Below are 12900 nucleotides of genomic sequence, written 5' to 3'. Positions count from 1 at the left end.
AGAGATTATTATAAAGAATCACTCACACATGTGCCTTATGTTCATTATTACAGTAAGGGAAAATGCAACCAAACTGTGATCTAAAAGACAAAAACTAATTCGTTTTTTTTTTATCATGATGTTTGGAATTTATTACTAGCTAATTTATTATTATAATTATTATTATATGATAAAAAGTAACAAGGACATTTATTTTATTGAAATGTGTTTCAGCAAATATGCTCTGTTTGTACTGTGTGGAAAGAAAAAAAACGAACTACAGTTCCAAGCACACAACGTTTGTCTCAGAACGGCAAGAGCCAATCAAAAACGAGAAGCTCAGCCTCCGGACGCCAAAAACCAATACTAACCAGGCTACTCCGTCAGCGGCCAATCATACGCGCTGTGGAGTGTGAGGTGGGCGGAACCTTTTGGGTGGGTAGGACGCTAACGTGCAGTATGGCGGACGATGGGGACGGCAGGAGCGGAGTAGCTGACACAAGTGGCGGGCAGGGGACAACAACAGAGGAGTTGGATCCAGGACCCGGTCTCGGCGGCATGCTTCTCAACCTCGCTTTGTTAATTTTGTTTCTGGCCGCTTGTTATGGTGTTTACCGACGGTGGTTCAGGAGGTCAGGCGCTAACGCGGGCCGGGGAGATGAGGCCTCGGCTTTGCCCAAGATGGGCCGGCGGGACTTCACTCTGGAGCAGCTGCGGGAGTACGACGGCGTCCAGAACCCGCGCATTCTCATGGCCGTCAACATGAAAGTCTTCGACGTGACGAGCGGCAGAAAGTTTTATGGCCGCGGTAAGAGTTCTCGTTACTAGTTAGCTGTATTTTTACCCGCTCAAAATGCTCACGTGCTAAAATAGTAGCTATTTACAGATCTAGTGCACTACATAGTGTGCTAACGCCATTATTCTGTCATCCATATAGTGCACTCATGGAAGGAGTAGCGTGTGGTTTGTAATCCCGCCCTGTTCTGCATGAAAATCAATGACCAGGCAACCTTTTTGGGACTAGTTATCCACTTTAATAACTTTTTGTTTTAGAGCTAAATAAATAACCAGCTTTGTTTTGTTTTAATTGCTAGTGTTGGTAATAAGTGAAGGCTTGTTCAGTAAAACCTAAGTAGTTTTACTGAAGATTTACTACTTTGTAATCTAGTTAGCTAAGATGTCATGATGCTCCAGAGACGTTATATTTAACAGAACAGAAATGTACTATTTACATTCAAATTAGCTTGTCTAGTTTAATCATTGAAATAGATCAGCTAGTTAGTTTAATTTGTTTTGCCAGGGAATTATATTCCAGGAAATAACTGGCTATTAAATGTTAACTAATTAACCTGACGTATAAACAATATGTAGAGCAGACATTATTTATTTAGACTCCACAAGTGTAAATAGCATTAAATCTGTTTGTTTGCTTGTTTGTTTGTGTTTGCTAGGTAGCCGATAGTTATTGTAGTGCTGACCCACTCGCATGGCTGTTCACGAGTCAGTCTTTGGTTGTTTTAATAATGTATTATTTCAAAGAATTTGTAAAGCTTTCATTTGTAGTGTTCATTAAAAGTTAAAGGTTTCATGGTGCTGAAATGAAGCCATGTCTGACGTGGACATGCAACGGCCAGGCCAATGCTAGGAGATAGCTAACCTTTTGTCACATTCCAAATGGTTTAGTCGAGGATATATAGGGGACTAGATATGGTGCGCTAGTTCATTTGTTTGCACTTTGCGTAGTGCGCCTATATAGTGATCCAAATAGTGATTTGGCATACGGAATCTGTGTACGTGCGCAGTAAAGTACTAGGGTCCGTTTACTAGCTGCCCAGCCCACCCTAGCTTTCTCCCTTGCTAGCTACATTAAAACGTATTTAACAATGAACTTTTTTTTGTGTATTATGGTGTGTATGTATATATATATATATATATTTTTTACGTCTCTAAGTTTGACATTTGTTTTAACAGTTAATATTTCCATCCAAACCGTAACATTAGCGTTTTACGTGAACAGCGTGCAGGTTAGCTTCATTTAGCATGACATTTAGCATGACAGTGGTGTTGTTTTCTCCTCAAGAGTTTAGTTATTTTCTCAGGTAATTAAAACTAAAGCTGTAGCAAAGCGTATCAAACTCTTAAGACACCTGTAATGCACCTAATCCTGCCAGACTCGCTTTTGTCCTGTCGGTTCACATGCCACAGTTGCCTCGTTAAATTTCTTTCTCCTTATGAAATACCTATTCGTATCATTATTCACATCTCAGGTGTAGACGTCTGAATATTCTGTGTATAGAGTTATATGCTATATAATTAGTATTATAGTTGATACAATTACTAAAATAGTATAATTATATACATATATAATGATGCAGAGATTGTGAAAGGGGCGTGTCCATTTCAGGCTTAAAAATTCCATAACATTTCCTTCGGCTGGATTTGTGTGTGACATGGCATCCCTACATTGACCTCTGAACACACACATACACACACACATACACACACGTGTTCACTGCTTCTTCTTTGTTTATCATCATTTATTTGGTTGCTGTAATTGCAACAACGTGTCTGTTAGCCTTTGCCCTGTTTGGACCAAGAAACCTTTCTTTTTGCTTTTAACCTACTGGCCTTTGCTTTTCATTTCTTAATGGATGTGGCCATCAGTGCCTCGTGGTCAGTGGGTCAGATAGCAGTGATATATATGTTATGAAATGTAGAGTTTGTTAATAAACTCGTAGTTAACTATTAACTGGTGTTGTTAACTAAAGAAAATATTTTCATGGATGAGGTCACATTGTTTATTACATATTGAGTGTATACCGATTGAGTCACATTAATAAAAATTGTTCTGCAGGTTGTTGAAAATCCGCTATTTTCTTTGTGTGTGTGTTCATGTACTGTAAAAATAAGACACACCCCACACATGAGAATCAGATGATGCAGAACATCAAAGCCCCTTTCCTTCCTTATTTTCATCAGGTCATCAATAAATCATTATCTCCGCAATCTCTCACCACCTCATGCCATTCAGTCTGAGTAGGCCAACACACTCGCTGCATCCAAGTCATAAGACTTTAAGTTTTTCTAATTCTGCTCCTGATTTCTAACGGCTTTTTCAGTAGACAGAAACTTAGTTTGTCACTTAGTTTCTGGCCTTGGATGTTAAAGGCTTAATAGGCTTTTTATTGCTGAATATCACATCTGTTTTAAGAAAACTGTGTGTAGCGTGTCTGTGTGTTGTGAGTCAGTGTGTGCTCTAGATTTCCAGAAATTGCTTCGTAATAGTCTGTGTTACCTGAGGATTTAAATTAATTAAACTTAATTTGATAATCACTGATTAGTAAAGTACCTTGTGCACTTTGTGGAATGAAAGTCTGAATACAGACAATCTGGCCAAGTTTGTACTTGCTGCTATTTATGTGTGTAGAAGATGGCTGCCGCATGTGTCTTGTTTGTTCGGCACGTCCAAAAATTTCCCGTGATACTATAACTGCATAAGTAGTCAGGGCAGTGGATGAAACTAAATCCGAGTATAAAATCCGAGTCATCTACTACAGTAGCCAGTTTTTGAGTATTAACACTAACTGAATTCCATATTACAGTTAGTGCCCGTGTCTAAAATCCTCTCGTTTAACCTTCAAACATACAAAAAACTTTGATTTACGCATCAAATGTCTGGATAATGTAGACCAGTCAATACTTTTGAATGTAAAGGCATTGTATTTGAGCCAGCGCTACCCTGTTAAACAACAGTTACCAACCAGACAGGGTAAAACTAACGCGTATCGCGTATAATGTGTAGCCGGTCAGCCGCATCTTTTCGAACTTCTGCTGCTCATGCTGCGTCACAGAGCAGCGTAACACACTCGAAGGAAAGTGCTATGTGCTCTCTTCCACATACACGATCTCAAGGATGCCCATAGTTGGCGAGTGTTGCTGTGATTGACAGTCAAGAAGAAGAAAGCCTTTATTTGTCACATGTTGTATATATTATACTATCGGAGCGTACAGCGTCCCTCCCACCCAGGCATCATGGCCACTTTTTCTCTTTTGAGTCTTGTGGCATTGTCGGGATTCAACGATGATCTCCTGACGTCAGGATGAGTGTTTTTCTGTTATGCTTCTCGGGAGCCCTTGTGACAGTGCAGTGTAGTAAAGAGCAACTATTTAGAGTCTGTTTTTAATGTCTCCATTCAGCTGCTCAGTGTGTCCTAGAATAGCATGACTTTGGTAAACATTTTACAGGTAGACACAGAAGCTGTTTGGAAAAGGTTGTTGTGCATCTGATGTGCCAGATATTATAGCTTATTGCCTTTAATTATCCAGATGTACATAAGGTACACAGGTGAGTAATGTAAACACTTGCGTTGCCACTGCATGTGCACAAATAGTCACGCTTTAAGTATAACTGCAGCCTGTGTGTGTGTGTTATGATGTTCAGTGCTGAACTTAGCTCTTGTGAGACTTCTTTAGAACAATATGAGGAACTGATTTTCCTTTTGGAATGAGTTTGGCACTTATTTTTGGCATTTATGTTTGGTCTTGACCTTTTATACCAGTGACAGTGGACATTTGAAATTCAGTTTCATGGTTTCAGGAATGGCAGAGCTATAGGGCATTGGGGGAAATGAAAGTGAACTCATAATAAAGTTCTCTTTGGAGGTGTTTTAGAGGCTCTGTGCTGTCCTGTATTCATTTCCTCTGTGTACTCTACTCACTTCTTAGTTTCTGAAAGATTTAAAAAGGAGGTTAGTATCGGAACCCTACTGCATGTGCATATGTTTTGTGAGTTTCTATTTTGTTGTGAGGGCATGCTTTTTGACTGACTGTGTTTTGGCATGTGCGTGCATGCATGCCTTTTTCCTATAGAGTTGATTTACAATTATATATACACTCATGAGCATTTTATTAGGAACACCATTCATGCAAATATCTAATCAGCCGATCATGTGGCAGCAGTGCAATGCATAAAATCAAGCCAATACAGGCCAGCAGCTTCAGGTAACGTTCACATTAACCAACAGAATGGGGGGAAAATGTGATCTCAGTGATTTATTTTTTTTTTTTTCCCATGGCATGATTTATGGTGCCAGGCGGGCTGGTTTGTGTATTTCTATAACTGAGAATCCTGGGATTCTCACACACAAACAGTCTTGAGAGATTATTCAGAATTGTGCAAAAAAGAAAAAACATCCAGTTCTGTGGACTGAAATGCCTTGGTGATGAGAGAGGCCAATGGAGAATGGCCAGGCTCGTTCGAACTGGCAGAATGGCTACAGGAACTCAGATAATCACTCTACAATTGTGGTGAGCAGAAAAGCATCTCAGAATGCACATGTCGAACCCTACCTAAGCCCTGACACTCTATTTTGGGACTGTAATCAACCCTGTGTCGACTAGTCAGATTTTTTTTTCCTCACCACTTAAACAAAATGAATTTTTATCATCAACCTCAGTAGAATAAATGTATTAGCTATTATAACGAATGTCAAAGTGTTACGAATTTTGATAATATTTATGAAAGGGATAACTTTTTCACTTTTTTTGGTTGGATTCAAATTTCTTGTAGATGTGGGTCTTATTTGATTTGGTCAGGAATTTTATATGGTGCTTTGATGGACACTTCTTATTGGTTCTCCTTGAAGTTGTTTTACTTCTTTTGGCTATTTATTATTATTATTTTTTATAGAAACATTTCCCAGTATTTGGTGTACTGCTGTTCCTGCTGCATCACATGGCAGCGCACTCTGAGTAAAGCTCTGTCTGCCCTCTTCCACATACATGAGCTCACAGACATCCACGATTAATGTTACTGTAAACTAATAGTTACTAGCATGTCACACTTTACAGTATGCTTAATGAACCAGTTTCTCTGAAGCCATCATGATCCCGTTCTTATATTTGTGCCCGTTTCTATTGATCTTTGGGATGAAGCAAATGATTTAAAATATTGTATAAATGGTATAAAAAATAAGCATTTTAAAAGAACACAAATGCTTGTGCGATGCACATTGATCTACTTGCTTTAGAAACGAGCGCATTTGGTTCCAGTGGGAGAGGTGGAAGTGATCTGTATTTATTTTTTGTATCAGCACCATGTTGTTTGTAGAGTTTTACAGAGACTTTGTGTTTGTTCATTTGCTGTGCTTGTGTGAGGACAAATCTATAATCCTGTACTTCAGCAAAAATGAAGATTTAAAGATTTTAAAGATTTAATAATCTTATTTTATTTATCTATCTATATATATATATATATATATATATATATATATATATATATATATATATATATATATATATATATATATATTATATAAATAAATAAATTACTTTTTATATTATATGAACACACTGTTCAGAGCTAATGTTTAATCTGTCTATATCAGTATACATTTATATACTTATCAATACTGAAATGCATGTGGGAAAGAAATATTTCAATAATTACAATTTAGTCTATAATGTTTGATTTATGTTCCAGAACAGCTTTTGAAACCTATGGAATGAGGATGAGAGCGGGGCAGGAAATAATACAAAACCGGTGTGATCATTGAGAAACTGGTTACCGTGACAACCCTGCTGTAAACAGACACACACATGGAGGCATGTGAATGAGGGTTTTAAACAGTGATCACAATTTTCTTTTGACCAAATGATATTGTTTATAATTCATTTTAGACAGAATCGCTTATGAGAGAATTGTAACGCATCTAAAATGAGATCTTTTTTTTTTTTTTAAATCCCTATCGATGATAACAATGGCCGCTTTATTGGAGAGTTCGCATAATGTCTGTCTTTGTCTATGCATGTTAATTCCATTAGCACATCTCCATACACACATCTTCAGTTCTAGTTCATCTCTAGCGTGAACAGTCGCCCTTTTATGGCAGTGACGAACAGTTTAGTTTTGAACCCGTTACGCCTTTTTGCACATGTTTTTTGAGTTGGATAAGCATAGCTGCTCACTGTAACGTAAATATGAACGTGGTTTAGATTCGGTTTCTCGACTGTAACCTTCCCCAAAGCCTCATCGAGACGGTGTTCTCAGGGTTATGCTTCTCAGAGTTACCCCTTCAAGGAATTATTTGCCCCTCTGTAATTGAACTCATGCAGTAACTGTGTGAATGAACTTTTTTTTTTTTTTTTTGTAACTTCATCAAGTACAATTTAGTCAAGACGTAATTTATTACAGTAGCTTAAGGTCTACAGAGTCTGCACAGATTACTGATAATTATTTCACAGTTAGAAACTGGAGTGCTACAGAAACGCATCCAGTGTGAATGTGCTAAGGGAGTTGAGAGAACTACAATGCTAATTGAAAGCATTCCTCCTTTAAGGTTGGAGATTTACCTGTTGTTTACCTGTATTTATAATATTTCATTTATAAGGTATGGCTATATCTGGGACAGACCATTCTAAATCCTTTTCTCTCTCTCTCTCTCTCTCTCTCTCTCTCTCTCTCTCTCTCTCTCTCTCTCTCTCTCTCAATCCATCCTTCCACAGAGGGGCCATATGGGATCTTTGCGGGTCGGGATGCCTCTCGTGGTTTGGCTACGTTTTGTCTGGAGAAAGATGCACTACGGGACGAATATGATGATCTGTCAGATCTCAATGCTGTTCAGATGGAGAGCGTCAGAGAATGGGAGATGCAGTTTATGGGTGAGTGAGTGTGTTTGTGTGTTCACATGTATTTAGCCCTTTATGAGAACCAAAACTGATCAGATGTCCTCAGTCACCCCCTCAGTGAAATGGGGTTTTTATAACTTGTATTTTGAAGACTAAAATGGCTAAAACACCACCTTCTGGTTTCTGAGGATAAGGTTGGGATTAGGTTTAGGTTTGGTAATAATTGTGTGTGAACGTGTATGTTACTGTGTGTGTCTTGGGTTAGGAACAGTTCCTTTTCTACCTATTTACTTTTTTAAAAAAAATTAAACTAAGATTAAGCTTGTTCTTTTAAACACTTATTTCTTCTTCTAGTCTGATATCTGGACAGATGTTGTCTAAATCTATTCTGCATGGCTTCCTTTCCTGCTTAAAGTGGCATACGCACATTTCACGCAACACTGAGTTTATTAAGGCAGTTTCAGACTTCAGTCAGTATTTTAGCGCCAGTTAATGCTGGGGAAATTTGACTTTAAGCCAAGTGCGAACAACAAGGCCCATGTGTGCAGGTGTTTGCCATCTTAGCTCACTGTTATTTTCCCTTCATCTTGTTGTGGGCAATGCTTTTTGCCTGGTGTTCAAAATATTTGGAACATGCACAGCTGGTATCTTTTTCTATTCTATTCTTTAACGGACAACCAGAGAGATCAATGAAGATTGATGTTTGTTTGTTTGTTTTTGTTTGCTCGACCTTTGCACCGGTCTGTGAGTAATCCTCCATGACTGACTATGGACTTTATAACATGTTGATAAAAGTTTGTGTGCTTTGTTGTTTCTTCCTCTCATCGCTCGTCTTCTTTCTCGGCAGAAAAATACGACTACGTTGGTCGCCTGTTGAAGCCCGGTGACGAACCATCGGAATACACAGACGAGGAGGACATAAAGGACCATCTGAAACACGACTGATGTGACCAAAGCCTGAGACTCAGACTGCTAGCGTCCAGCCAATTTGCCCCTTGTAGCCCAAACATCACTCTTTAGCCCAACAACTCTAAACTATTGGACAGCTACTAGTCTGTTGGAGTAGATTCCACAGATTATGCACCTCCTCTCCAATATTACATCCCCAGGCAGGAGTGTCTGTACGCCGACAGCAGAAAGTGTTCAGCAACAACAGTGCTACAAAATGGATGGCTCAGATATAGGTCTGTTTGGCGACTTCCTGATTGGAGCATTAAATCTAAACCATACTTGCCTCAAGGTGTCCCTTTGTACCTGCTCCATCCTCCTGTGGTTGTTCATCCTTTCCTCCATTCATCTCATGCTCTGTGTGTATTTTTGTTTTTTCCCAGCTCCAGCACACCTGCTTCAACTCGTCAGCCAAATATTAAGCCCTTCTTGAGCTGAGTAAGGTGTGTTTAAGAAGGGAAAATCAAAAACATTTGAATTTCCGAGGATTAGGATTGAGAACCACCACCTTTTTGCTCTTTACTTCTTTTCTAAATGTCTCTGTCTGCCTCTGTGCGCCATCACAGTCCACCCAAATCTACTGTACTGGAAAAAGGTATTAGTTACCCCTTCACTCCCCCTGCCCCCACCCTTTTCCTGCTTCACTGCAGCCACGGGCCTTGGCTTGGTCTCCTGTTCACCTCTATACACTTGCTCCATAAGCTCTAAGCACGTAACCCTGTATGTTTAAGCAGTCCTGGGTCTTTTAAAAAAATCCTGCACATGTATGTGTATGTGTGTGTGTTTGTGTGTGTGCGCACATGCGCGTGTGTCTTGGTGATGGACCGGAAATGTGAAAGAATGTTAAAATGTATGAAACAATGAAATCCCACATTTTAATTCAATTCTGTTGATGAGTAGCCTTACGCTAATGGAACTGTCCGAGAGAGAGGGGGGTGAAATGGCACGATCCAAAACTGGATCACAGCTGCACTTTTTTTTCTTTTTTTTTCTTTTTTTCTTTTTCCTCTTAACTTCATTTTAAAATAAATTGCAAATTGAGGCATCATCCAATTCGAAGGTCAGATGTTAATACCGTTAACCAATCCGAAAGTTGTGGGTGTGTTCTTTTTCAGCATTTCAGATTTCCCCCTTCCTTTTTTGGGTATGGTATGCACTTTTGGTGCCACGGCTTAATCACAGTGTGATTGTACGCATCGGGTTCAGGTGGATGATGAGGGAAATATTGGGAGTAGAGGGCTCTTGCCAGAATTATTTTATATATATATATATATATATATATATATATATATATATATATATATATATATATATATATATATATATATATATATATATATTAGTTTTCAATGCAAAGGGAAAATCAGCTTTTGGTCACTTAAAATCCTTAAAATATCAGTTTAGCAGTGAGTCCCTTTCAACTCCTTAACAGAAACAATGTGAGTAGGAATTGTGCCTTATTTGTCTTTTTGTTGTTGTTTTTTTTCATCAAAAACAATTTGCGGCAAAAAGAAGTGGAAGGCGAGGAAAACATGACTACATAAATATCTGCCCTTTCTCACATTGTTCTATTGATGGTGTTAAAATACACTCTTACTATATGCCCTTTTTAACTAAAACAATGAAAAGGCATGTTTCAGGCTCAAGATCTTTCCCCATCTCATTGCCACCTTGTACATAGACTTTGCGAAGTATTCAGTGTTACTGCCATGTTGCTGTAGTTAATGGGGCTCTATGTACTACTGTGTTGTATTGGCCATGAATCTGTTCCATCATTCGCTCTCTCTTTATTTTTTCTGCTGATGTTCATTTTAAGTGTGGAAGAAACAGTGTAAGATCTTTTTTTGGAGACTAGGCATGGGTGCTAAGAATTAAACACTTTTTTTATTATTATTTGATTTATTTCTTTTGGGGGGGAGGGGGGTAAGGGTGGGAGGTAAAAAGAAAACAAGTGGTGGATACTGTAAATATGTGTATCATTTTATTGAAGCATGTTCGGCATAACTATGAGCTAATGCTGGTTTCTCCCCACGTCACGTATTTAATTGTTGGGACTCTGTGTGTGAGTGAGCGAGAGGAAGAGCTGTGTCGATGCATAAACAAATAAACAGATTTGGATAATAAAACCACTGTTGTCTCATGTTCACACCATCTCCAGCGTGTCATTCAGCTTTAATGACCTCCACGTTCACAAAGGAGAGGGTGATTGTGTTGTGCTGTGTAAGAGATCATAACATTTACACATTTTATTGGTAGATTTATGACCAGTGTGCAGTTTATTGTACATCATTAGGAAAGGTTTTGTACAGTGATGTTTGAAAGTTTGTGAACTTTGTGTATATATATATATATCTGCATAAATATGACCTAAAACATCATCATATTTTCACACAAGTCCTAAATGTAGATAAAGAAAACCCAGTTAAAACAAAGGAGACAAAATATTATACTTGGTAATTTATATATTGAGGAAAATGATCCAATATTACATATCTGTGAGTGGCAAAAGTATGTGAACCTTTGCTTTCAGTGTCTGGTGTGATGGGCAGCAATGTTCTTTTTGGAGAGCAGTGGCTTTCTCCTTGCAACCTTGCCATGCACACCATTGTTGTTCAGTGTTCTGATTGTGGACTCTTGAATATTAACATTAGCCGATGTGACTGACGCCTTTAGTTGCTTAGAAGTTATCCTGGCTCCCTTGTGGACTATTACATCTTTGTTGGTTGACCACTCCTGGGGAGGGTAACACTGGTCTTGAATTTCTTCCATTTGTATACAATCAGTCTTGACTGTGGATTGGTGGAGTCCAAACTCTTTAGAGATGGTTTTGTGACCTTTTCCAGTTTGATGAGCATCAGCAACTCTTTCTGATGTCCTCAGGAATCTCCTTTGTTCATGCAGTGATACACTTCCACAAACATGTGAAGATCAGACTTTGATAGATCCCTGTTCTTCAAATAAAACAGGGTGCTCACTCACACCTGATTGTCACCCCAATGATTGAAAACACCAGACTCTAATTTCACCTTCAAATTAAACTGCTAATCCTAGAGTTTCACATACTTTTGCTACTCACAGCTGTGGTCAATGGTCTGTACTTATATAGTGCTTTTTTAATCTTAGCGGTTCCAAAGCGCTTTACGCTGGTTCTCATTCACACACACACACACCAGTGGTAGCAGAGCTGCCATGCAAGGCGCTAACTTGCCATTGGGAGCAACTTGGGGTTCAGTGTCTTGCCCATGGACACTTCGTGTATCAGGTATGTGTAGTCATGTGGGCTGGGAATCGAACCAGCAACCCTACGATTAGCGGACAACCGCTTGAGACTCCTTCCATAAATGGTAAATGAATGTCTCCTAACAGAAAGCTATGTGATATTAATTACACATTTTTGTTTGCTAATAATGTTTTTACTCCTTTATTATTATCCTTGGATTATATGGAGTGTCTGCCATTCCAGTCCTTGTGAATGAGTTACTATAAAACCATAATGTGATGGAATGAGTGCATTAATTAACTGTCCTTTAAATTATAGCCGGAACTAATGTCAGAGCTGATCCTATAGAAAATTAATCAAAACCTAGATTCAAGGATTCAAACACACTGTGGTATAATGTTAACATTTAAAAAAAAAAAAAAAAAAACATTCCTGCTTCTAGCTATTATCAAGGGAAAACTCTGATTATGTTTCATAACACCACATTGCAGGGTAAACTAATAAATGCTGTGATTTATGTTAGGCTAAGTATTATATACACATCATTTTGCATATACAGATGATCTAGATGTGATTAGTAACTAGCTTACTAGCAGTTAACTAGTTTACTAAGTTAGCAAATGTTAGTGAACTCAACTCATTTGGGATTGCAGGCTTGTTCATGAAACCAGTTCATGGAACAGCTTTTGCTTTGTAACATGGTGCGTTATCATGCGGGAAGTAGGCAGTAGAAGATGGTAAATTGAGGCCATGAAGGAATGCACATGATCAGCAACGATACTCACATAGGCTGTGGAATTTAAGCGATGATTGATGGTATTAACAGGGTCAAAGTGTGAAAAGAAAACATTCCCCACACCATTACACCACCTCCACCAGCCTGGACTGATGTCACAAGGCAGACTGGGTGAATGGATTCATTCTGTTGATGCCAAATTCTGACCCTACCATCTGTGTACCTCAGCACAAATCGAGGTTCATCAGACCAGGCTACGTTTTTCCAGTCTTCATCTGTCCAGTTTTGCCGAGCCTGTCCCCACTGCATCCTCAGCTTTCTGTTCTTGGCTGACAGAAGTGGAACCCGACGTAGTCTTCTGCTGTTGTAGCCCATCCGCCTCAGGGTTCGA

General features: G+C 38.8%; 1 protein-coding gene across 1 annotated transcript; it reads left to right on the top strand.

Annotated features, from left to right (window-relative positions):
- Window positions 1-411: 411 nt before the first annotated feature.
- On the top strand, window positions 412-10699 carry pgrmc2 (progesterone receptor membrane component 2). Its single transcript, XM_017476912.3, has 3 exons — window positions 412-787; window positions 7483-7638; window positions 8453-10699. The coding sequence occupies exons 1-3, from the start codon at window positions 439-441 to the stop codon at window positions 8548-8550; spliced, it is 603 nt and encodes a 200-aa protein (XP_017332401.1). The 5' UTR covers window positions 412-438; the 3' UTR covers window positions 8551-10699.
- Window positions 10700-12900: the final 2201 nt, after the last annotated feature.

The sequence above is a fragment of the Ictalurus punctatus genome, chromosome 9 (assembly GCF_001660625.3).
Source record: "Ictalurus punctatus breed USDA103 chromosome 9, Coco_2.0, whole genome shotgun sequence".
NCBI lineage: Eukaryota > Metazoa > Chordata > Actinopteri > Siluriformes > Ictaluridae > Ictalurus > Ictalurus punctatus.
This window is presented reverse-complemented; position numbering and strand designations above follow the sequence as displayed.